Source organism: Anoplolepis gracilipes, chromosome 15 (genome assembly GCF_047496725.1).
Source record: "Anoplolepis gracilipes chromosome 15, ASM4749672v1, whole genome shotgun sequence".
NCBI classification, from domain to species: domain Eukaryota; kingdom Metazoa; phylum Arthropoda; class Insecta; order Hymenoptera; family Formicidae; genus Anoplolepis; species Anoplolepis gracilipes.
In genome coordinates this window covers 7,342,254-7,369,767 of record NC_132984.1, presented here as the reverse complement: position 1 = coordinate 7,369,767, position 27,514 = coordinate 7,342,254, and the positions used below count along the sequence as shown (strand labels likewise).

The 27,514-nt window shown below is 29.2% G+C and overlaps 1 protein-coding gene across 1 annotated transcript; it reads left to right on the top strand.

Moving 5' to 3' along the window:
* The first annotated feature begins 1,648 nt into the window (after nt 1-1,648).
* LOC140674219 (fatty acid synthase-like) lies at nt 1,649-27,197 on the top strand. The gene is given in 23 exon segments (XM_072907611.1): nt 1,649-1,771; nt 2,464-2,656; nt 3,047-3,297; nt 3,461-3,692; nt 3,949-4,367; nt 4,520-4,810; nt 8,807-9,014; nt 10,887-11,047; nt 11,294-11,611; nt 11,705-12,213; nt 12,719-13,023; nt 20,372-20,773; nt 20,873-21,840; nt 21,842-21,898; nt 22,033-22,274; nt 22,533-22,974; nt 22,976-23,152; nt 24,617-24,969; nt 24,971-25,449; nt 25,694-26,166; nt 26,321-26,492; nt 26,495-26,574; nt 27,051-27,197. Coding segments are annotated over 22 exon segments (6,858 nt in total). The 5' UTR covers nt 1,649-1,771; nt 2,464-2,484.
* The last annotated feature ends 317 nt before the right edge of the window (nt 27,198-27,514 follow it).

Below are 27,514 nucleotides of genomic sequence, written 5' to 3'. Positions count from 1 at the left end.
AGATGGCGAGAAGGACGGCCTACCACAAAAAAGATGACGAGAAAGACGGCCCACCGCTAGGGCGGTCGCTAAATAATAATCGTTAATCTATTGTTCTTATCAACGCTTCTCGTCTATGCCCCCTGGTAACCGCGAGGCAATGGCGCTTATTTACGCCGCGCGCGCTTAGCGACCGTCCTTAGGACCGTCTTTTTCGCCATCTTTTTTGCAGCAGCCTGATACTCGCGCCGGATTTGCCGATCTTTGTAAATTAATTTCTTAATAATTATTCCGAAAATCGCAAAATGGTACAGGACTTTTCTATTCCACTTAAGCCCCTCTACCTGCACTCGAGAGGTAATACGGTCATTCTGAGATACCCTGTATATATATATATCTTTCTATAGCGGCCTCGAGAACTTTAAAACTTATACGACCACGGAAAACATTAAATATAATATTTTAATTTAAAGCAAAATTGAGAAAGTTATTTTTATATAAAAATAATTCATTACTCCGTTATTGTTTCTGAACAGTAACTCATAACTCAATTTTTAGAAGTAACTCGTTATCATTATCGTTACTGAAAGTCATTATAATTCTTTTTTTAATACAAGATTAAGTTAAATAATGAAACATTACATTTTAGACATTATTTTATACTAAAATGTAACATAAGCGATATAATATTGATAGTTGTTATATAGCTATTAATGAAATGTATAATATTGATAACTAAAATTAATAAAATGTGTAATAATTTTGATAATAATTAATTTTTAATTAGAAAAAAACTTAAAAAAAATAAGAAAACCTTTTTTAAATACTGTGAATGTAAATAAAAATGAGAAAGTTTTCTTATTGTTAATTTTTTTATACTAGATTTATAAATATGATCAAATTTGCCTTTTTTACATCTTGGGCCGTATATAATTTTAAAATTCTGACATGATACATTAATTTTTATAACGTCAAATTTTTGACTAATCATTGAATTGTCTAATTAACCTTTCTTACAAGTAGAAAGAAACAAGATTCTAAAAAGTGCTTTTAGCAGTTTTTATGTAATACCACATTTTAACCTTTGATCAATATGTTTCTTTGCATAACAACTAAATCAAGTATGTTGAAAAAAATAAAGATAAAAATATTTAATCGTTAAATTCGTTATTTGAAAAATGTAACAAAGTTATTTTTTCTATTACAAGTAACTCGCATAATTTCTGAACCCTGGTTTAATTAATCGAACGATAAGTAGTTTAACATTTGCCTTAAGAAAAATTGTTTCAACCGCTGATCTTGAGAAAAAATATTTTACTCTTATAAATTTTGTTATTACTTAATAAAGGAAGTGTATCTCATATCTACTGATATTCTTTTACTGCATAAATAATTTAGTTATAGTCTAAATAAGAAATTTATTTTTCTCGTAATATAATAGCACGAAAAAGCTTCATAATCCCGTTATAATGTCTACTTTTATCTATATGTATATTCTTAGTTTGTAGCTGAGTATGTACTAAACTTTGACCATGCTGATGCGTATATCATGCTGATTATAATTAAACATATAATTATATAAGTAATTATATATTCTACTTTTCTGCGTAGTCGGTGGGGTTATTATGATATATATTGATTAGTCGCACAATTCACATATCTTACCTAATAGACAGTGTAGGATAGCATAGTCTTTTCTCTAATATCAGTTGTAGTCATCGTTAAGTTTTTATAGAATTTTATTTTTGCTAGAATTATCTGCTTCTATTTTCAAGCACTTGTAAAACTGGTGGTGAGTATAAATTTTTATTGCTTTTCTTCTAGATTTTTTTTCTTTTTTTAGTTTTGGAATAGATTATTTTAAAACTCATTGTTGTGTAATTGAATTATATGCGCAATATTAATAGTTGGTACATAATTTAATAGTATATAATTGGATCATTCAAAAAAGAGATTCAATTTTGTACTAAATCATCGTGAAAAATTCTATTTATTTTTTCGTTTTTCTCATTATATGTACATATATATACCTATATATGTATATCTATATACATATATTGTATATAAATATATAGTATTTTTTTTGTTTGTTTTGGTAATAAATTACATTTTTCTTATTAGTTTTGATTATTATTGTAATCTTACACAATTATGTTCTTTAATTACTAAAACATTTTAATTCAACCTGATTGAATTTGTCAACACATTCTATAAGCAAATTATTAATAATGATGATATTTTGTATAAATAAATCAACTTTGTCCTACTATTATTGAAATTTTATATTAATACTAATTAATATTTGTTTAGTACTTACTTAAAATTATATGATTACTTTGACTTTTCTGAGCATTATAAATTTTCAGCTATTTTAAAAATAACTTTTCTAGTTTTAATATTGTCATATTTATAGTTCTAATTATGTTATTTATTATTCTAAATACATAGAATTTTAAAATCTAGAATTGTGATATATCCTTCTAGAATTATTAAAATTTAAAGAAGATGGATAGTAACAAGCGATTCAACTCATATATCAGTGTTGATGCTGAAGAAGAAATCGTTATCTCTGGTATTGCCGGGCGGTTTCCTAATTCTGATAATATAAAAGAATTTCAGGACAATCTTTTTAATAAAATGGATCTTGGTACAAGCGATCATCAACGCTGGACTAACTGTAATAATATCTTTCTCTCAAAATTAAAAATATCTTTATTTTCAGTAGAAAAATATTTATACGTGTTAAAATATACATCAATCGTAGTTTAGAATTTATATTATTAATACCGATACATCTATAAATGTAATATTAAATTGGAAAAAATTACAGTTAAAATTATTAAAACAATTAATACTTTAAAGCACTTATTACTTTGTGCAATTTATTTTTACATAAATCACTTTTTGTTAATATTTTTATAATTTTTTTCTGTTTGTTATCATAATATCACTTTCTGTATCAAAATAATTGAGATGTATCTCTTTAAGAATATTTTATTACAATTATTATCAATGACTTAATAATATGAAAAATTATTTTTATTTAAATAATTTTAAATCTTGACAGATATCTATAAAATGCCTGCTCGAATAGGAAAAATAAACAATATACAAAAACTTGACGCAGAATTCTTTAATATATCGGCCGAAGAAGCTCATGTACTTGATCCTGGAAGCAGAATGTTACTTGAGCATACTTATGAAGCAATTATTGACGCGGGTGTAAATCTTGCAGAATTACAAGGAACAAACACAAGCGTTATCGTAGCAACAAGTGTTTGTGATGCATATTTAGATTTAATATACGAAAAACCGCACGTATGTAATTCACATTAATTATTTTAATTTAAAAAAAAATAGATAAAAGAAGCACGCGCTCTTAAAATAGTGTAAATATATTAATATATACATATAAAAAGATTGCGATTAATATAAGAAAAATATTTTTGATAAATGAAATAAAAACTGTAATGGGTAACAGATTGCTGGATTACCCATTCTTGGGTGCAATAAAGCTATGATAGCAAACCGAATTTCTTATTGGCTTGGCGTTACTGGACCATCGTATAACATCGATACTGCATGTAGTTCGAGTCATTTTGCTATGGTGGAAGCTTATAGGATGATTCGATCTGGCGTTTGCGATGCGGCTATTGTTGCTAGTGCAAATTTATGCGTCCATCCTTTTGGAACTCATCAGTTTTTTTGTCTAGGTATGTGAAAAATAATATTAAGTGTTCAAGTTGTTGCGTTGTCAAATGGTATATATATTTATTGATACAATTAACAGGATAACATTATTTAATCAATATTTGTTTAGTCATATTTTATGAAATCTAATAGTTACTGTTTTTGAACGATATAATTAAATCGCTTACATATATTTATTAAAGTATACAAATATTTAGTATATTAATTAAGAAATTGTACGTTTATATGGATTAAAACAAACTACTGATATTGTTTTAGGAATTCTATCTGCTGATGGATACTGTAAACCTTACGATCAAGAAGGTTCTGGTTACATGCGTAGTGATGCAGCTGTAGTAGTATACCTACAAAAAACAAGAGATGCAAGAAGAATCTATGCAACTTTTGTTTATGGTAAAACCAACTGCGATGGCTATAAAGAAGAAGGAATTACCTTTCCATCATTTGACAAGCAAAAAATGTTATTGGAAGAATTTTACGAAGAATGTGATATTTCGCCTCTTGAGTTATCTTACATGGAGGCACATGCAACTGGTACTATAGCTGGAGATCCTGTGGAACTTCAAGCGATCGATGAAGCTTTATGCGCTAAAAGAGACTCTCCTCTGTTATTGGGTTCAGTGAAGTCGAATATTGGACATTCTGAACCCGTTAGCGGTCATTGTCAAATTGCAAAAGTAAGTTTACAACAAGATACGATAAAATTAAAATAATTATATGATCTAATGCTACATGTAAGCTTATGAAAGTATTTTTTTATTATTTATTATAATTATAGAACTTGCAAGATATTATTATCACTATAAAAAACTGTATTTATCTCATAAAGGTTATAATAGCGATGGAAACTGGTATAATTGCGCCTACTATACATTTTAAACGTCCACGAAAAGAACTGACTGCTATCATTGAAGGAAGAGTAAATGTAGTCACTGAACTGACAGAATTGAAAGGTGATTATATCGGTGTTAATTCCTTTGGATTTGGCGGCGCTAATTGTCACGTATTACTGAAATCAAATCCGAAAATTAAAGTCAATAACGAAGTAGACGATAATTTATCTAGGCTTGTAGCTATATCTGGACGTACAGAGGAAGCAGTTAAAATTATATTAAATGACGTAAGTACACATTAAAATTTCAACAATAATAATTTATAAAATTCTAGTTTTAAGACTTCTGCGGCTACTAAAATCCTTAGAGGAAAGTATTATATTTTCAATACATATATTATTATTTTAATAATAATAATTTATAAGGTTCTTAAATAAAACTAATTATTGGAAGGTTTTTGAGTGAGGTAGCTAGCAGGTTTTTTAATTAACACGGTACACCTTTATTATAAGAAAATAGCCAAGGATATAAAGGAGAGATTATTATTGTAGCCAGGCAATTCTAACGGCGATTATTATAGCCACGAGTTGTATCTCATCTATTAGAGAGATATCATCCTGTAGTGTTTTGTGACATACTACACGCTAGCTGTATCACAGACTAACGAACATCTAGAAAGTACATATAAACAGAGACAAATAAGATATATATCTCAATCTAATAACATCAGAAGAAAGGCAATGTAATTAAATAAAGCTCTTAAGTACCCAGTGGCAGTTATGCAAATTGTATAATAAGTATCTCAGTATTTTTAAAAGCTTTGTTTAATTATATTGCTTGCATTAAAATTATATTGCTGAAGATGGCTCAAAAAATAAACCGAAATGTCCAATTAAATGTGTTTTTCGATTTTTTGAAAAATCTTGAGTTTTATTTGTATTCTTTACATTCTGCGTCTTATTTTATTTTTTTCTGACGTTATTAACATTATTTTAGTAATAATCTAATCTTTCTTATACTTATCTCATATGATGAATACTATATAGTTAATACTACTTCAGTAATCTGTAATTTAGTTTATTTACGAATTAAGCTTTTGTTAAGAAAAAAAGACGATACAAAAATAATTACAAGTATATTGTACATATATACTTAAACACAAAGATATACATAAAATATATAATTATAATATATTATAATAAAAAGAAAAATAAGCAAAAGCTATACAATACAACATTTATATATTACATTATAAAATAGTAATAATATAGTAGTACAAATAATAAAGTATGTTAATAATAAGTAATGCAAAGTATAAAAAAATAAATTCTTACTAGAAGAAATTAAAACTAGAAAAGATTTAAGAAAGTGTTTCACGTGATATATAGTATTTAAAAAAGTAATTTAAAATATATTTGTAATTTAAAATATATTTAATTAAAATGTATTAAGTATATTTCATTATTAATTTTAATAATGAGATTTATGTAAAAATTATATAAATATTTAAAAGCCTAATTATAACACGTATATAGTTGCGATCACGTGCACATACACACACACGCACACACATAGACATATACATATACATATGAGTTACTCAGATATACCAAGTGGTATGTACAAATCTATTAACAGAAGTTTGAAAAATAAAGGCCCAGTAAACGCTACATATTCCTGAAATATTTATAAAATTTATAAAATGTTCCCAAAATTTAAAATAAACATTCCAAGAATATTCTAAAACATTTCGTAATATTTAAAGAATGTACAGAAAATATTCAAATAAGAACAAAATGTTTTGATTTTTTATTATTTTGTATACTGTTTTATTCAATTTTTTATTTAATTTTTTATGTTTCATATATATATCAAAATTTACACTAAATGTTCCTTAATACACATACAGGTAATGTTCATAAAAAATTCCGAATATTTCACAATTATTTAAACGTTTTATGAACATTTCTCTACTATTCTCCACTATTCTCTACTATTCTTTACTATTCTCTACTATTCTACATATACAGAACTTTTGGAATACGAATGGAATATTTCAGGAATACCTAGCGTTTACTGGAACTAAACTTACATTTATCGCTAAATATGTGCCTTTAAATATATAAATACATGTTTAAAGACACATTTAGAGACATAACAATGTGAATATTTGTATAAATGTTTTAGTGATAAATAGCATCTCAAACAGTTATATATACAAGTATTGCCTATTAAATATATATCAATAAATGTTCCTTTAACAATATAAACACATGTTGTAATGGAAATTTTAACACTCTTCAATTTCTACATTTAATCTCAAACATTATATCAATAGAATTTTACAAACAATTGCGGAAATTCTGGCCAGATGTTCTTAATCAAGTGTAGAAATTAAAGTGTTGAAATTTCCGTTACGACATATCATGTCGTTAAAGGAACATATATCAATATTTATTTAATAGGTAATAAAACTGTTTGCGTCGCTAATATAATTATTGCTAAAAAAAATGTATATCAATATAAAATTTATATGAATATTTATATTGAAATTTACCGAATAGATAATAAATTAAAGAAAGAGTAACGCTCCTCGATTTTAAAAGACGCTCGTAATAATTGGCGGTTAAAGCATAAAGGTATCAATCTTATTACAGTAAAAAAATTGTGCAGAAAAGTAATAACTATATTTTGTAACTAATATTGAGTATACACGTGGCGAAGAAAACCAAAACTTGAGTGACATCTTGATACTAATTTACAGTGCGCATACGTACGTTTCTATCTCCGCCGAGATTCTCTTCAATACAAAATAATCTTGTATGAAATGACGCAGTGTATTGATGAACATGAGTATATGACGTAAAATGTGGTAGATTATTGTTCGATTCTCGTGTAGCAAATAGTTTGAAAGATGACCTAGATTCGTCTACACTGATTTTTAATGAAGTCCTGCGGTCCGTTATCACGTCATCCCCATAGACAGCATTCATTGAAACTGTTAACGTGAGTACATTATATTAACATTTGACACGGTCACCGAAACAATATGTCAATTTGTTTCTCGGGAGTAATTAGACAGTTTCAATCAATACTGTCTACGGGGATGACGGGATGACGGACCGCAGGATTCCATAAAAAATCAGTGTGGACGAATCAGGTCATCTTTCAAGCTATTTGCTACACGAAAATCGAACAATAATCTGCCATATTTTACTCATGTTATATTCATGAAAGTATTACTGAGAAAACAAATTTTTTTCTAACCTCTTAAATAACTTAAATAACATTTTCAAATACTAATATTGTCTTTGACAATCAAATGTCTGGAAATCATGGGGTTTTAGAAAAAAATGTTTCAGACAAAAATTGTTTGGCTTGAAACGAAAAAAAGGTAGAGATAGTTTGACTTTGAGAGTACACGTTATATGAAAGTCAACATAGTTTTTTTAAATGAAACTACCTTGAGTTTTTATATAAATTGATTTCGCAATATTCTGCATAAAAAGTTATAACAGTGTGATGGCTAAAATTTAATAATTACGAGATTTTTATACTTTTTATATTTTACGAAATATTTTATACTTTAATTTGACATAATTTTACATAAACTATAAAATACACCTAAAAAAAATATTTATTTTAGCACATAACACCTTTATAATTTCTTATGCAGAATATTCTAGGAAATTAATTTATTTAAAAAAATCATAATCAAGTGCAAAAAAATATAATGTAATTACTCATTATAAATTCGTATTATTTCTTAAAAATAACTAATGCTTTTTTTACCTTAATTAATTTATCTCCTTATTCTACACATAAAAAAGTATTGAGACAAAAATAATTGAAAAATGAATGTTTTACGAAATATTTCATAATTTACGTAAAATTATATCACATTAAAGTATTAAATATCTCGTAAACCATAAAAATTTGTTCATTATATCTTTCTAACATTTTACGTCAAATATTGCAAAAAATCAATTTATATAAAAAAATTAGAATAGTTGAATTTAAAAACTAGATTAATCTTCACATAATCTTGAAACTTACTCAAAATCAAACTAATGGCATCATTTTCCGTCCCTTTTAAAGTTACAAAACTTTTGTAAGAAACAAAACATTTTTCTATAAAACTCTTGGTTTTCGAAAAAAAAAAACACCTGATGCGAGCGCTCTGATACACCTTGTACTAATAAATTCTTAATTTTATTTAACTTCCAAAATATGCTATTAACAATAAGATAAAGATAATTGTTACATACTTGATATGTCTATAGGTACACAATCGGCCAATAGATGTAGAATATATCTCTCTGCTACATCATATTCATAACGACAATATAAAAGGTCATCCTTACAGAGGATATATAATTGTTGGATCTAAACTCTCCGATTACGCAATTATTAAAATGGAACGCAACGTATGTACAAAAAGACCGATTTGCTTCGTATTTTCTGGAATTGGATCTCAGTCTTTCAACATGGGTAAGTAAACCACACGCACAAGTGCGCGCGCGCGCAGAGACACACGTACACACACACACATCATATTACAATGTAAAATCTAACAATTATTAAGATATAACATATTTGTTTACAATGTGTTAGACTATAAAAAATTAACAGTTATAATATTTTTAGTTTGCAAATTTTGTAATTCTTTGAATTACATTTATTGAGTATAACTAGATTTTGATATAAACTAAAATATAGTAACGATACTATTGGTACCCTAATGGAAATAATTTTGCAACAAAATTTACGTATTTTTATAATTAAACACACACACACACACAACAAAATTTAAATTAAAAATAATAGTTTTAAAGTTTGAAATCTCTACTTTCGAAAGCTTAGTATTATTTTTATGTTTGTAATTTTTTAAGTTTGTAATTTTACATGTAAGAAACTACGAGCTGGGCAAAATGCGAAATTTTTTTCTCACTTTATGGGCCTGTCATGTGTCTAACAAATCTGTGAAAATTTTGAACTTTCTAATGTGAAAGCTTAAAGTTTTTCCTACAAAACTATTTTTTAAAGTTTGTCTACGACTTTTTTTACCGAGTTATCATCGATTAAATAAAAAATAAGCATTTTGAATTTGATCGCTCATAACTCCGTCAAAAATCATCGTAAGTACCGCAATGAGCAAAAAAGATTCTTAAAGCTGAAACTTTGCTCCAATGATACAATTATCAAATTTTCTTAACAAACATATAAATATGCTATAAATTATAAATGAATGAAAATAACGTAAAAATTATCGATTTTTCTTTTTTTGTTTTGACTCAGAAAACAAATGTGTGGAAAAACAACAAAAATTTGTTCTTCACATTTTTTTATACTTTGAAGTACATTGAATTTGACAAAAAATTGCCAAATAGCTATAAGATTTTTTTTCATAGTGGCTACTATGTTTTTATAGGGCAAAAGAAATTGTGAAATTGCTTAATTTCAATAAGAAAAAATGGAAAATAAAGTCAATTAATGTTAAAAAATTAGTTTTCAGCACACTTACATTAATTTTTACTAATCGTAAATGTCAGCAAAAGAAAAAGAAACGTATTTTAATTTTTTTTCTTTACTAAAATTTAATAATAAGTCGTAAAAATATTTACAATTTTTTACCTACAACGAATATTTTTATGAGTAATATAAATTATAAAAGTTGTAGATTATTGTAAAAATTACAATTATCCACAACTTTCTACAACATTTCACAAATATTTTTATGACCGATGTAATAAGTTACAAAAGTAAGTTATTTTGATTATATTTAATTTTCTTACCACTATGCCGGACGTGATTATTATTATGTACAGCTGTTTTCAAATTTTTCTCATAAGCAACTGTAAAACTTGCAAAATATAACTAATAATATTGTAAGGATTATTTCTATCAGTCTAATTTCTGGTACAATCCCCATACAAATAATTCATACATGTATATTAAATTGATTTTTGGACAATTAAACAAATAAATATGTCCAAATGAATGAAAAAGTGAAAAACTACAATTTTTTTTGATTAAAATATATAATGTAGTTGTAGAAAATTTCATAACTTTCTACGTAAAATGAGAAACTATAAAGGTGACCCAAATCACGTGGTTTGGTGTAAAAATTACGTAAAAATCTAAAAAGTTATAATTGTATTATAAAAAATTGTAGTTTTTGAGTAATTTTTGTGTGAGAAATTCTAAAATTATTTCCACCAGGGAAGCACATGTAAAATAAAAAAATTTTCAACAATTTTATTTATGTATGTTTAGAACCATTAAAATATATATTACATTATTTGAAACAACGCTCGTGTCCACAATATTGTGCAATAATATATTTTTCTTAAATATTGATAGGTCGAGCTTTAATGAAATTTCCAGTATTTACAAGAGCAATCCATAAATGCGATACTGTCTTAAGACCTCATAGTATATTTGTCACAGATATTTTAATAAATGAAGACACACATATTGTTGACAACGTAGTTAACTTATTTGTAGGCCTCACTGGACTGCAGGTATGAACGTATTTGTATGTATAAATAAAATATACTGTTTATATATCGCGAGATTTTTTTTATATTATGTTATTTTTGTGAAGTTTTATCTTTAAAAATCATAAAAAAGTAAAAATTTTTATAAAAGAATTGAAGTTAAGAAGAGCTTTTCAGATATACATAATAATATGCAAAAAACTAAATTTACAATATTTTATAATATTATTCAAAAGAAGAATATAAAAAGAAAAAATTAATATATTGCAGATTGGAATAGTTGATCTTTTAACAAGTATTGGTATAACTCCTGATATTATAATGGGTCATTCCATTGGTGAGTTGATTTGTGGATATGCCGATGGGTGTTTGACGGCCGAAGAAACGATCACGTTGGCATATTATGCTGGCTTGACATTTCTTAAGTCAAAAATAACACATGGTTTAATGGCTGAAATTAATGTTGATTTCAAAACTTTGAAGAATATGTGTTCATTGGATATTGATATAGCTTGTTACAATAATTCACATAATTCTATCGTGAGTGGACCAACATAGTCTGTAAGAGAATTCCTGGCTAAGCTACAGGTTTGAAAATATTCAAATAGTATAAATAAATTTATCATGCTTATAACTATGTTGAATTAAATAAATAATAAAGTTTATTTCTTATTCTGATAGAATGACAACATTTCTGTAAAAGAAATTTCCTGTGGACATATACCTTTTCATAGTCGTTACGTCGAGCCTGCAAGAATTAAACTTTTGGAATACTTGACTCAAATATTACCACGGAAAACATCTTCAAGTTCAAAGTGGAAATTGAATGTTTTAAATAAATCTTATAACTGGTTCAACGCATCCTCAGACTCATGTCTAGCAAAATATTATACAAATCATCTACTAGCCCCGGTATTATTCTCAGAATCTGTGTGTGTTATTCCAAACGACGCAGTGACGATTGAGATAGTGCCGCATGACATTCTACAATACATTCTTAATAATTCCTTGGAAACAACAATAACAAATGTCGGTCTATATCAATGTTTTTACAAACCGAATATTGAAATATTTTTACACGGAAGTGGAAAGCTTTATAATGCAGGATTACAAACGCAGATTGCAAATTTATGTCCGAAAGTTAAGTTTCCTGTAAGTCGTGGTACACCGATGATTTCTCATCTTGTAAGGTAAATTACAATGATTAAATTATTGATTTAGCACAAGTTTTTACTGTAGAACAAAAGATAAAAGAATTTCAAAAAATACAAAATTAATATTAAAATTGAAAATAAAAAAGGCTCAGAATAATACAAATACATGTTTATGAAAACGAGTTTATACGAGCGTAAACACGTAAGAAAATTAGATAAAAATTTATAGATGATATAAATCCATATAAATAAACAATCACGCGAGATCGTTTTGAGGTAATACGCCGCCGAGCATTACACAATCTTTATCGTTAATTCTAATTTTTTAGTTACTGAAAATGACCCGAAATAATAAATTCTTCGATGTATTTTATTTATATTATCATGTAATTTTTATCTAATTTCCTTACGTGTTTACATCTAGCGTATTAGCCCACTTTATCATAAACTTATATTTATAGGAAATTAAATTACGTTATTTGTAACTGTATGACAGTAGACACACTAATATTTTATACATTATTGAATGAAATCTTTGCAGATGGAATTATTCCGAAGATTGGTATACATATCATTATTCCGGACAAAGAAAACTTACCAAAGGGTAAGTGATTGTTACTATTAATTTATTAGATGAAGAATTTTCATATATGACCGGGCATGTCATTAATGGAAAAAATTTATTACCGGCCACAGGGTATCTTTTACTTATATGGCAGATGATTAGCTGGTTGAAAACGATATATTATCTCGATCTACCAATTGTATTTGAAGATGTCAATTCTGTACGTTCTACGATTTTGTCAAAACAAAATCCAGTCAATTTAATTCTTATGCTTCAAAAAGGTAACTTGTACTATTAAAATAATTTTACGAATTAGATACATATATGTGGGATATGGTGGACAGAAAGATGTTATAAAATAAGAAAAGGATTTATTGAGGATATAGAGTATAATATAATGGTGTACGCACAGAATGACGGCTGAATACAAACAGCTCTGAGAGACTGCACTGATTCATCGTGCACTCTCAATATTTTAATCTGTTATAAACAATGCTAGATACTCGCACCGTATGATCTAGCCGCTAATGACGCAACGGTGAACTGATACTTTTCTGTTATAAACAATGCTGGATACTTGTGTCGTATGATGTAGCCGCTATCGCCTGCAACGTCGCACGCGCGCACATAAAACTTATCTTCTAATAACAGTGCTCTGAGGAATGCAGTATGTTAAGTAATGCGTTTTTAATCCTACATTTCGGCCATCCTGCAAGACATTCGCCCTCGAATGTTCGCGCACTAATCATGATTTTTCTCGATTTCCTCTTCATCTTCACTTTCCATTTCTCGTGCACCTGTCTAATTATTGAAGTTTATAATATCTTAGGCACTACTAACAATAATTCGCCGTTTCTATCACGATACAGTAAATCATTTCTTAATATATAACTATCGACTTTATTAAGTCTTGCTAACTTGATAATTTTCTGCAGATCTTGATCTGTACTCTGAGCTTTTTTAAATCTAGCGATTAGACCGTTATTATTATTACTTATTAGTAGGGTTTCCGGAAGGGGATATCTACTTAATACGTCTACATGCATCATGTTTCGTCCCGGTCTGTGTTGAATCTCATAATCATATTCTTCTAATGCGAGAGCCCATCGGGCTACGCGAACACATAAATCTCGTTTGTTCATCGTTAAAGCAAACGCTTTACAATCAGTAACAATTTTGAAATGAATACCCAACAGATATACTCTGAATTTTTGTAGTGACTTAATGATTGCGAGTATTTCTAACTCGTAACTAGTATATTTTTCTTCTGCTGGAGTAGTTTTTCCGCTTGCAAAGTAAACTAGATGAAAAGCATTATCTGAATAATCTTTTTGCATTAAAATCGCACCGTAACCAAATTTTGAAGCGTCTGTGTGCAATTCTGTTTCGACACCAGTTTTATATAATCTTAAAACAGGCTTATTACTTAAAGCTAGTTTTAAACTTTGAAATACGTGTTCTTCATCTTTTCCGAATCGAAATTCTACGTTATTTCTTAAAAGATTCGTTAATGGTCGCGCTATCATTAAATATTGATAAATAAATTTATGAAAGTAACTTGTAAGATCGACAAAACTTTGCACGTTTCTGATACATTTTGGAACTGGAAATTTCATAACTGCATTAGTTTTGCATTCCGCGGGTTTTATAGTTCCATTCGTCACAATATGTCCTAAATATATAATCTCTGTTTGGATAAATTTACATTTTTGCCAGTTAACATGCAGTCCAGCTTGACTCGATACTTCTATCACACGCTTTAAATTATTAATTGCTTGCTCAATATCTTGTGAAGGTATAATTAAATCGTCCATGTAAGTTAATACGGCTCCTTCAGAAATTAAATCTTTAAAGACAGCATTTATAAATTTTTGGAACACTGCAGGGGAATTGCAAAGTCCAAACGGCATTCGCATAAATTCATATTGACCTGTGGGAACAATAAAAGAAGTGTACTTCCTACTTTCTTCAGCTACTTCAACGTGAAAGAATCCGTTTTTTAGATCGAGTGTACTGAAAATTTTCGCGCCTTGTAAACAATCTAATTGATCCTCAATCAATGGTAATGGGTAACGGTCTTTTATAATTTTCTTATTCAATTTTCGGAAGTCAACACAAATTCTTGTATCACCATTTTTCTTTTTTACTAACACGATAGGACTTGCGTACTCAGAATTAGAAGGTTATAATACCCATCATCTATCCATGTTTTTAATTGGTTATCAACTTCTTGCTTTTCCGACTGAGATAATCTATGTGGTCTTTGTTAAACTGGAATATCATCTTTCAAAATTAATGTCATTTTAACGTTGACTTCACGCGTTTTCTTGGGCTCATAATTTTTTGCAATGACTTCTAGTTCTTGTCGTGTGCTTTTATCGGAAACATATGAAAAATCAAATGGATTCGCGTCTTCTATTATATCAACTTTTAATACCTCAGGTAATTCTGAATTATTCGCATAAATTGATTTTTCAGGAATTTTTCGGATAGTTACTTGACCTCCTACTGCATGTAATTCTACCTGATTCAAAAAGTCAGCACCAATCAAGATTGCATGCTTCATTATTTTATCGTCGACAACATGAAATATGATCTTATATAATTCGCCGTCAATAATAACATTTATTTCAAATGAACCGTACGTGCTATTATTTAACGAGCCTAAACCGTCAAAGTTTATCTTATTATTTAAATTCGGACGTCCTATTTTTTCATAACATTCTCGATTCATCAAGATCACTACCCGTATCTATTATACTAATAAAGCATTGATTCGCAACTTCTACCTGCTTTATCTGCTTTTGTTGCGGATTTTTAGCATTTACACATGCGGCTTCTTTCTGCAAATTTACTGTTCCTCTACATGATTTCGCGATATGTCCATATTGATTGCATTTAAAGCACTTGGCACCTTTGTCTTTCGTCGGACACACTTTATCCAAATGATCTCTGCTACCGCAGTTGAAACATCTTCTTGTCTCCGTCGAACTTGTGTCTCCTCGTGTCATCTTTTTCTTTTCCTCCCACTTTGACTGCTTCGTCTTTGATTTGCCTTCCCCTTTTATCGCTTCGTATTGCACAAACTTTTCTTTTAATTTACGTATTGTTTTTGCTCCATGTAATATTGTTTTATTAACTGCGTCGTCTTGAATACCTTTAATAATATATCGAATTACCGATGGCGTATCAATATTAGCTTGTGCAGCGATCTCGAGCATTTTATATATGTATGCTTGATATGATTCGTCAATTGTTTTCTTTCGCCGCGATAACTCTCGATGCACTACATGACTGTCCACAACATTAGCAAATTCTTCTTTTAATGCGCACCGTAATTTCTTCCATGTCTTTGTGCATCTTTCATATTTTACGAACAGCTTCGCTGATCCACGAAGAAGGCGTTTCGCATATGCTACCTTCTGGGTGTCGGACCATTCGCACAATTCAGCCATTTCCTCGAAGTCTTTAATCCATATTTTCACGTCGACCTTGTCATCTCCGTTGAACGTCTCTAAGGATTCTTCAACATCTCTGAATGTCAGTAACTGATTTACTCGAGCTTTTCTTGTTTTATTTTGTCTTCTTTCGGCAAGTGGTGCTTCATCTTCGTCACTCGAATGTGTATCACTTTCACCATCATCTTCTTGCTCTTTCGTGTGTCTTCCTTGTTCGTTTTCGTTGTCACTTTCATCCTCATCGTCGTGATATTCCATTTCACCATGCTGAAGTTCGAGTTGCATAAATGGTAACAGTCTTAGGATGAGCTCATTTTTCGGTCTCGTCGTTTTCAACTTTCGTCTTTTTAATTCTTCAACTTAACCATCATCATATTCGTGAGCTTCATATGCAGATCGTCGTTTTCTGTGCTAGCGCCTGGTTCCGACATTGTTTAAATTACGTCTTAACTTCTTAATTTTACGCCTCAACGTCTTAACGTCTTTACGTCTTGAACTTTTCACGAACTTCTTTAAATTACGTCTTGAGATTTGTGAACGCCTCGAACTTCTTGAACTTTACGCCTTAACGTCTTGAACTTTTCACGAACTTCTTTAAATTACGTCTTGAGATTCGTGAACGTCTTGAACTTCTTCAACTTCTTTTGGCACTGCACTCTAAAGCCTCGATCCTGATCTCTGTCCCTATCCCGGACGAGAGCCCCCAAAAATATGTGGGATATGGAGGACAGAAAGATGTTATTAACTAAGAAAATGATTTATTGAAGATATAGAGTATAATATAATGGTGTACGCACAGAATGACGGCTGAATGCAGACTGCTCTGAGAGACTGCACTGATTCATCGTGCTCTCTCAGTATTTTAATCTGTTATAAATAATGCTAGATACTTGCACCGTATGATCTAGCCGCTAATGACGCAACGGTGAACCGATACTTTTCTGTTATAAACAATGCTAGATACTTGTGTTGTATGATCTAGCCGCTATCGCCTGCAACGTCGCACGCGCGCACATAAAACTTATCTTCTAATAACAGTGCTCTGAGGAATGCAGTATGTTAAATAATGCGTTTTTATTCCTACATATATAAAAAAATAAAAAATTTTTATTCGAAATACGCATAAATAATAAAATTTGAGAAAAATAAATTAAGAAAAGATTTGTATTTAATAAATAAACAGTTAATGATGAGAGTGACAGACATAGACATAAAAGTATAGACTATAGACCGTGCGTTTTTGTTTATTTGAAAAGTGGATGTAGACACTCACGTAGAAAAAAATAGATTGAAATGTGTGACCGTGCGTTTTTCTCTCCATGCAGTGTGCATTTACGCGAATGAGAGAGAACGCACGGTCACACACTTCAATTTGTCTTTTTCTACGTGAGCACCTACCCCCATTCCTCAACACTCGGTCTATACATTTATGTTTATAGTGACAGCAGAATTAAACAAAAATTTAAGTATATTAGTAATACTACATCTACATTAAATTTATATTTTACTGATTGTGAGAAAATTGATAAATATAATAATTACTCAGGTAGCACATATCTGGTTCATATACGTTTTCTAAACGTATTCAATTTTTTTGACCGTCAAGCACTAATAAAAAAATAGTTTTTGAAACCATAAATTAAGAAACGTTATTTTCGTTTTTAAAATATTTTTATAGACAGTATAAATTAATTTCTTAAATTTTAAATTATGTATGTATATATACATATAACTATATGTTTATATTAACTTTGCCAAGAAATTGCCATAACACTAAAAAAGCAAAAATAAAAACATTTTGTAAAAATTAAATAAATTCACAACACAGTTTACTGTAAATTGACAGTAAAAATCGAGTATAAACTACATTTATGCTATCATTCTGTTGATAATATTATATGTGATAGATTCTATATCAAAATGTTTGTTTCTCCTACCTTAAATTGAATCAACGAAAATGTCTGACACTGATTAAAACAATGATAAGATTTCAGATTTCAAAGATTAATGAGTTTTCCAATTTTTGAAAATACTCACTTGTTTCTATTTCCGTATTATGTTTGTTTTAGACTTTAGACTAACAATAAGATTACACTAGGAAAGCTACAATCACTAATTCTTTTCAAATAAATACGGATTTTAGTTTTTAATATAATAACTGAATAATATATAACTAAAATAACTTCTTTTACAAGTAATAATACAAATAATATAATCTTTTATTAATTACATTAATTAATTATATATTTTTATAAATATTATTTATTATTATCTTAAATACCTTATAGAAATTATTTTCGGTAGATTTAATTGTTAAGTATCATACGAATATTTTGTTTCAAAACGTCAAATAAATTTAATTCATTTTATGGTAAACTTGGTTAAACTGTACTAATGCACACAAATTTATATTGACATAAATAATTAAAAAGGCAGAACAATTAATACTAAAAGATATTATTATTGTCCAATACGAATAATGATAATAATAATTTATATTATTAATTACTTTATATAATATTTATAATATAAACATAAATAATCTACAATATAAGCAAAAGTACCTATTACCTTAATTATTTATGCTTACATTGTACATATGAGTACCCGATAAAAAATTTTTTATGTATAGTTATGCAGAATTGAATATAATTATTCTACAGTATTCTACACAATTGTGTAAAAATATATATAATTATAGATGACACCGTATAAAACGTTACGTATATTTATATATAAATGGATTGATAGCTGCAATTAGAATTATGTATATGTAAGCTTATACATACTTCTACACAATGCTTGCAACATTTTATGTATAATTATACGTATATAAAATGGACAAATTTCATATATAAATTTATATAATTAGATACGACTATTTCTGTCTGATTACATATAAAAATTTTTTGCCGGGTACGATAACCTGTAATGTGCACCAATAGAATTCGCTATTAAACATAGCATATTTAGCATTTTAAACTTTGAAGAATTTCAATGCATAATTCTAATTTTATTAGTAAAAAACTAAATCGATACTTTTAAAATACCTTATTAACATTAAAATTGAACTACAATTAGTAACGCGGATCACAAATATGTATATATAGTTTTGTTATTTTGCATTTAAGCATTCCTCTGACAAGCACAGCATAAAATTGCAAAAATCTATACGCTCAATAAATTACGATTAGGAGATACTACAGCTAACGTAATCTTTCGTAATTAATTTAATTACAAAATTATTTATAATTTACTGGTTATTAAAAATATTAATTTAAGTTTCTGACAAAAAAGCATATCTGTTCGCGAGAGCGCGAGATATCGCGGATTGCCGGACGATCGATAGCGAACTAAAACGTTCTAGGAGTCTTGAGACGATAAACGGACAACGGACAAGAGTCAGGTTGTAAGACGGACGACACTTTAGACAAAAATTTAATAAAAGGGTCAAAGTCCTTCAATATTATTTACACTATTTACAGATTCTTGAATTGGTTCGAGAGATCGAAAAGGCGTAGCCGGCTTAGGGTTTTCGACGCGCACTATCGAGAATTTTTATCTCGCTGATCGCAAACTACGGAGCGGATAAAAACAACTAAAATTAAGCTAATTAGTCTCACCGCGCGAGCAACGTGATAAGATCACCGGGTAGAGAGATTTCGAAAGACTCACAATTAGAGCGAGCGACGCAATTACTCTTTCTATAGCTATAGCTTAAACGAAACTTAGCGAGAAGTACGCGGCGCGCTTCTCGCGTCAACCTTTTATTTTATTTGATTGTGCCCTTCTAGAAGATTCCAGACTTTTCTCGATCGCTAGCAGTTTTTGCTTGTTTGTTTGTCGTTGAATTGTTGTCAGAATCTTCTAGAAAGGCACAATTAGCCGTTGAGATTGTTTATTATTAAACGAGGCTCCGAGTTTATTAAGACGAGCCTCGAACAATAGCGAAGAAATGGCCTGCGATTGGGCGTTCGTAACGTGAGCTCTGATTCGGAGCTGTGCGCGTGCGCGCTTCGCTTCCGAGGCGCTATTAATTATGAGCGCCGAAACGATCGTTAATAATTAATTTTGCAGATCCTGAACAATATCATGATCATTTTTCTTAAAACTTAAAATATCATTATTAACCATATTTACAAGAAACTACTATCTTACGATATTCTTACAGGTAGTAACAAATTCGAAATAATCGAAGGAGATAATGCTGTCGTTACTGGAACAGTACGAGTTCCAGTTAATATTGAAAACGAGAAAATAAGTACTACATTTAGTGATCGAAATAACAATGACAAAGAAGAGATGACTATGAAAGATATCTATAAAGAATTAAAACTTCGTGGTTATCAATATATGTACGAATTTCGTGGACTAAAAAGCGCGTCAGTGACAGGAAAGAATGGTCATATCGTCTGGTCTGACAACTGGGTAACATTTATGGACAACATGTTACAGATGATGATTTTAGGACAGAATACGAGAAGTCTCTTTGTACCAACAAGAATTCGTAAAATAGTAATTGACCCAAAATCTCATATAGAACACATCAGAAAATTTTCAAATAAAAAAAACGGTAAGTTTACAGTGTTATAAGTAGGCACAATATTTAACAAAAAAATATTACTTTTTTTAAATATGCATATATTTAATATGTTATTGTGTTATATTGCAGAAATCCTTGTACAGAATTATAAACATTTAGATACTTTGATATCTGGAGGAGTAGAAATATACGGCGTCACAGCTACAGCTATATCTCGCCGACAAAATGTAGTCAATCCCGTTCTTGAAGAGTACAAGTTTGTTGCTCATCGAGATTTAACTGTGATGTCTTTGCAAGATGCAATAAGAATGTCGGTGCACATTGCGCTTGAGTGTTACAATATGATAAACGTAAAAATTATCGAATTTATCGAGGATTGCGATCAAGTGATGACGGAGAGTTTAAATTGTTTATTTGTGAATACAGTTTTAGAAGAATTACCACAAATTCAGTCTAATATAAAACTGGTCACAACACACGAGCAGTTCAAAGATATTGCTTTGCCTGACAACGTTAGTGTAACAGAATTTAGGAAACTGACAAAAAATGAAAATTTTTTAATGGTCATTGGTTTCGGAATTTTAACAAAAAATAAGAACGAATTATATGAACAATTATTATTGGTCATGATGCCAAAGGGCTTTCTTCTGACATTGGAAGAGTTGGATGCTACTTACGACTACTCATGTTTGGATAAGTATGGATTAAAAGTAGTTTTAGAGAAACGCACCAACGATAAGACAATTATATTATTAAGAAGAATACAAAATATTAAAGGAAATCAGCAGATTGTACATGTAAACAATTATGAATTTTCATGGGTAGCTAAACTTCAATCACTTATGAACGCAGATGATGAGACTACAAATACAAGGATTATAGTCATTGCAGAAGGAGATTTCGAATGCGGATTAATCGGCCTTGTTAATTGTTTGCGAAAAGAATCGGGCGGTGAAACGATTAGAGGTGTATTTATTCAGGATAAAGATGCGCCTATTTTTTCATTGCAAGAATTGTTGTACATGAATCAGCTACAGCTAGATTTGTCGATCAATGTTATACGTTCTGATAGCATTTGAGGATCTTACAGGCATTTTTTTTCCATTATCTTTACTAGAACCAAAATACGTAAAAAGTGCTTATGTTTCTCAAATGGTACGTTAAAGAGATTCGGTATTTAGGAAAAATTTAAATAATGCTTTGTGATACTTTTTATATAATTTAATAAAATAATAATTTACTGTAACTTTAATAAAATTAAAATAATTTATTATATTTATGTATTTTAGATCCGAGGTGATCTAAGTACTCTTTATTGGGTTCAAAATGAGGTACCTATTGTCAACACTAATGAAGAAAATTTAATAAAGATAGTTTATGCATTCATCAATATTAGAGATATTATGATAGCTAGCGGTAGACTCACCGTCGAATCTATCGCAGTTGAACAAAACAATAATTCTTTAATTGGAATGGAATTTGTTGGCTTTAACCAAAATGGACAAAGAATAATGGGATTGTGTTCAACTGGGTAAGATAGCGATATAGATGAGTTTTAATTAATATATTTCTAATTAACAAACTATTTAGAATAAATTTCTTGTATTCAAATTAGAAATGATTTTCAAATAAAGCGAGAAACAAAAAATTGTTATATTTCAGATATGCTACTTTTAACTCTTACAAAATATCATTCAAAATAAAAACACTTTAATATGACTTTAATATTAGGTATACAATATAATAATTAATACATTTATATATGATTTTCATTAATTATTATATTTAGCGGATTGACGAATATTCGCGTAGCTGACAAATATCTTAGTTGGATCATACCTAACGAGTAGACGATGGAAGACGCAGCGACGGTTCTCTGCGTATATAGCACGTGCTATTATGCTTTGTATTTGAGAGGTCAAATGAAGAAAGGCGACAAAGTGTTAATTCATTCAGGTACGAGAGGCATTGGTCAAGCAGCGATTTATCTTGCGCTTCACGAAGGTTGCGAAATATTTATAACGGTTGGGAGTGTCGAGAAACAAAACTTTATAAGAGAAACGTTTCCCTCTATTCCCGAAGATCATATTGGAAACTCTCGAGACACGAGTTTTGAACAATCGATTCGCTGCTTAGCAAAGGGTGGTCGTTTCCTCGAAATTGGAAAATTTGATATGGTTTCTAATAATCCTTTAGAAATATTTGCATTTTCCAAAGGCATTAGTTTTCATATTTTTTTTACTAGATAAATTATTTTCTGCAAAACCAGAGAAAAAGGCAATATTATGGAACATAATAAAAGAAGGTTTAAAGAATGGCGCCATCAAACCGTTATGCAGAAAAGTCTTTGAAAGAGATGATATTGAAACTGCTTTTAGATATATGGCTGCTGGAAAGCATATTAGCAAGGTATGATATTTTCCAATATACATAAAATAAACAGAATAATTAGAGTATTAAATTCTCAAAAAATGCACACAATTTTTGTCTTTTGGGTTATTTTTAATATTACAATAAAAAATTATTTTTTAAATACTCAATATTTTTATTCTTGAACATTAAACTTAGAAACTTGTAATTTTTTGAAATATACATATATAATGTATAAGTGCATATTTTAATTTTTGGCTTTTAAAAGTGGACTTAATTTATAATTGTTACATAAATTTATGTAACAATTATAAATTAAGTTATTATATCTTATTGTTAGCTCATTTATTTTTTTTTCTTTCATGTTACTAGTTTTTCTTTGTCATCCGATTTATTTTCTCTCTTGGTTGACTCTCTCTCTCTCTCTCTCTCTCTCTCTCTCTCTCTCTCTCTCTCTCTCTCTCTCTCTCTCTCTCTCTCCCCCTCTCTCTCTCTCTCTCTCTCTCTCCTCTCCCTCTCTCTCTCTCTTTCTCCCTCTCTCTTTCAGTTCTCTTCTATTTTTAAATTATATTTTTTTTTATTTTTCCTTAATAAAATCCCCGTTTGTTAATTTTATTATTGTTCATAATTAATCCCTTTTAATATTTTTAATTCGATATCAATCCCTTTTAAATATTTTTTCACATTTTTTTCTAAAACATTTTTCTAACGTCACTACATCATCAGTATATGTTAGCAATCAAAATCTCTCACTGTTACGCCATTAATTTGACTTTATTCGATTTTTATTTTTGTATCCAAACTAAATATTAGAATAATCGAATTTACAATCTTTGTTGTTTTGTTGCCTCAAAATTTCTATTATTATTTATTTTGTATTTTGTTTCTTTAAATAGTTATATTAATCTTTGTAACAGCCTTTTTTTACTTCTGTTTACTACTTTTACTCTCTATCGATATTATCAAATTCTTTAAAATAAAAGAAACAAAGACACTTTTTTTAGCGGTCTTATTCTCTGAATTATACTGTAAAATTTATAAGTGTCTTTTTAATCCGTATTGTGTTTCTTTTCTATCTAACCTACATTCTCAGCAATATCGTTTTACTTTTTTTTCTCTTTAATTTCTTCGCCAATATATCCTGTTAATATAATTGTGCAACTTGTAATATACAACAGTAAAATACTCCTAAAATTTTCCATTTCCTCCTTTTAATCATTTTTTTAAACATTGGCACAATTATCGCTTTTCTCTGTGTGAAAAGAAAAATTTTGAAAAAACTTTTTTTTTTCAACTATATTTTATTGACTCTGAAATTTTATATTGCTTTATATTACATAGCCACATTTTATTTAACAATTTATTTATTCTCATAGATCTCTATTATTAATTTTTACATTTTCTAACAGTTTCTTATTCTTTATATACTTTTCTCATTTTTGTCCTTTCTCTCTAATATTTTAAAATATATATAATAACGTTTTAAATTGATATTATTTATAGATAATGATAAAAATTCATAAAGAAGATGAATCTTTGGATACGCCTATACTCGCACGTCCCCAATACTACTGCCTGCAAGACAAATGTTACATCATTTTAGGTGGCCTAGGTGGTTTTGGACTAGAATTAATTGATTGGTTGATTCTACGTGGTGCAAAAAAACTAGTAGTGACTTCACGAAATGGAATAAAGAACGGTTATCAGCAATCAAGAGTAACGTTATGGTGTAAATCTTACGATGTAAAATATACAAATCGTTACTACACTGATACCTCGAAGTACGAAGACTGTGAATCTATATTAAAATTTGCCGAAAAACAAGGTCCTGTGGATGCTATATTCAATCTCGCAGTTGTTAAAAGATAATATATTCAAGAATCAGTCGCCACAAGCATTCGAATATTCCTTTGTGTCAAAGGCATGGATGACAAAACAGATGGATGAATTATCGAGAACAATTTGCCCTCAACTTCGACATTTTGTCGTTTTTTCTTCCGTTTCATGCGGAAGAGGTAACGCAGGCCAAACAAATTATGGAATGGCAAATTCCATAATGGAAAGAATTTGTGAGAGAAGAATGAAAGAAGGTTTACATGGTTTAGCTATACAATGGGGCGCTATTGGTGACGTTGGGCTTGTCGCAGATATGCAAGAAGACAACAAAGAACTTGTTATCGGAGGTATATTGCAACAAAGTATATCTTCTTGCTTGGACACATTAGAAGTATTCTTGCTACAAAATCGACCAATTGTAAACAGCATGATTGTTACTGAGAAAAGAAAAGGCTCTGGTACAGCAACTAATCCACTTGAAGCGGTTGCAAATATTATGGGTGAGTTCATAAGCAATTATTATGTAAAAGATTCGTGAGGAAATATTTATAAAAATAAATTTTTATTTGACTGAATGTATTATTAAGATTGCATTATGTTGAAATAATAATGCATTATAAACATTGCAAAAATGTTAACTTTAATAATTATTATATTGCGATTTTAAGATAAGGTCCAATTAAAATTACATTTAAATATTTAATTTTTTATCTAATTTAATTCCTTCTTTAATTTATAAAATAGGATTAAAAAATCCAAATATAGTAACGCCAAACATACCGCTAGTTGAACTAGGCATGGATTCAATGATGGCAGTGGAAATTAAACAGACGTTGGAAAGAGAATTTGATATTTTATTGACAGCTCAAGATATCCGAAATCTGACTAGTGTAAAACTTAGAGAAATGACAAATACAGCTGAACAAGAAAAGACATCCGACGCCACTGAATATAATACAAATGATTTGAACGGTTTAAAAATATTGACTCGAAAACTTAAGGATTCAGACTTGACTTCAGATATTTATGTAGAACTCTCTACAAAGGAGGAAATTGCTGGAAGCAAAATATTCTTTATACCAGAAACTGACGGATGTGTAAGCGTATATAAACTAATAGAATCAATTAAATCCTCGGTCATATGTTTGCAACACGGTGTATTTAATATGCCGGATTTTACTCGTTCAATAATGAAATTAGCAGAATATCTTTTGCCTGTACGATGTTACAAGATAATTTATTTGAAAAATTTATTTTATTATTAAACTGCTATTTAAATAAAAAAAATATTTGATTATACATATACAATTGCGCGTGCATGCATGCACATGCTTTTCTTATATACTGTTTCATATATTTTCATTTTTCTAGCACATATTGGAGAAAATGCAAAGTCAAAAAGAATTTTTAATTGTGAGTTATTTATTCGGATCTTTAATCGCCATTGAATTAGCAAAATTATTAGAAGCTAAGAATTTCTCTGGACGTTTAATACTTATAGATGGAGCTCCTGATCAAATGAAATATTTGATTGAAAAATTTTTTCTTATACTACAGAACAAGAGTTACAAAATATCATTTTATCTCATTTAATAGAAATGTACCTTGGCTTTAACAATGAAATGGTTAGTTAATTATTATAATTAAATTATAGTTTTTTTTATTACAAAAGTGATTTACGTAACTGTTACATATAGTTAATAGGAGAAAGATCTATAAAAAAGGATATAAGATAAATATATAAGATAAATTGTTAGAATATTAAATTTTTTATTATTTTAATTTATTTAATCTAGATTACAAAAGTCAAGTTTGTCAAATTTCTTTAACACTTTTTTTAATAATTAAAAATAATAACAACAATATGCATGTATGGGCTATTCCATATATGTATGTATGTATGGAAGTTATATGATAATAACAATAATTAAAATAAAATATTAATTAATTGAACATATATATATATGTTCAATCCTCTCTTTATATATATATATATATATATATATATATATATATATATATATATAAGGAGAGGGTAAAGATGGCGGACGGAGAGGATGGGCGAGTAAGAGTTCGGAGTGTTTTTTGAAGTTTTGACAAGGATGGAGAAAATGGAAAGTGGAAAGGAAGGACAGATGGGGAAGCAGAAGGACAGTGTAGTGAGAGAAAGTGGAGCAGAAGGGAAGGTCAAGCAGAGAAGAGAGATATAAGGACGGGAAAGTTGGAACGGGATGACAAAGAAAGATGACGTGCAGGATCGGAGAAGCGAAGAAAGGAGAGATAGAGTGGAGTAAGGAGTGTTGCACGGAAAATTGATGGAGAGGAGGTCAAGAGAGGATACAGGAGAGAAGAGGTATAAGAGGAGAGGACAGGAAAGAGGGAAGATGGACAAGAAAGATAAAGGTTGGCAAGGGGGAGAGGAGAGCGGTGTGAGAGAACGGAGTGACGGAGCAGGAAAGAGTAAGGAGTATCGAGGACGACGGACAGATGGCAGCAGGTAGCGGTTCGAACGGTACAGCACGGATAAGACAGCGGACGGATCGATGTCGGTAGGAGGCGGGTCGA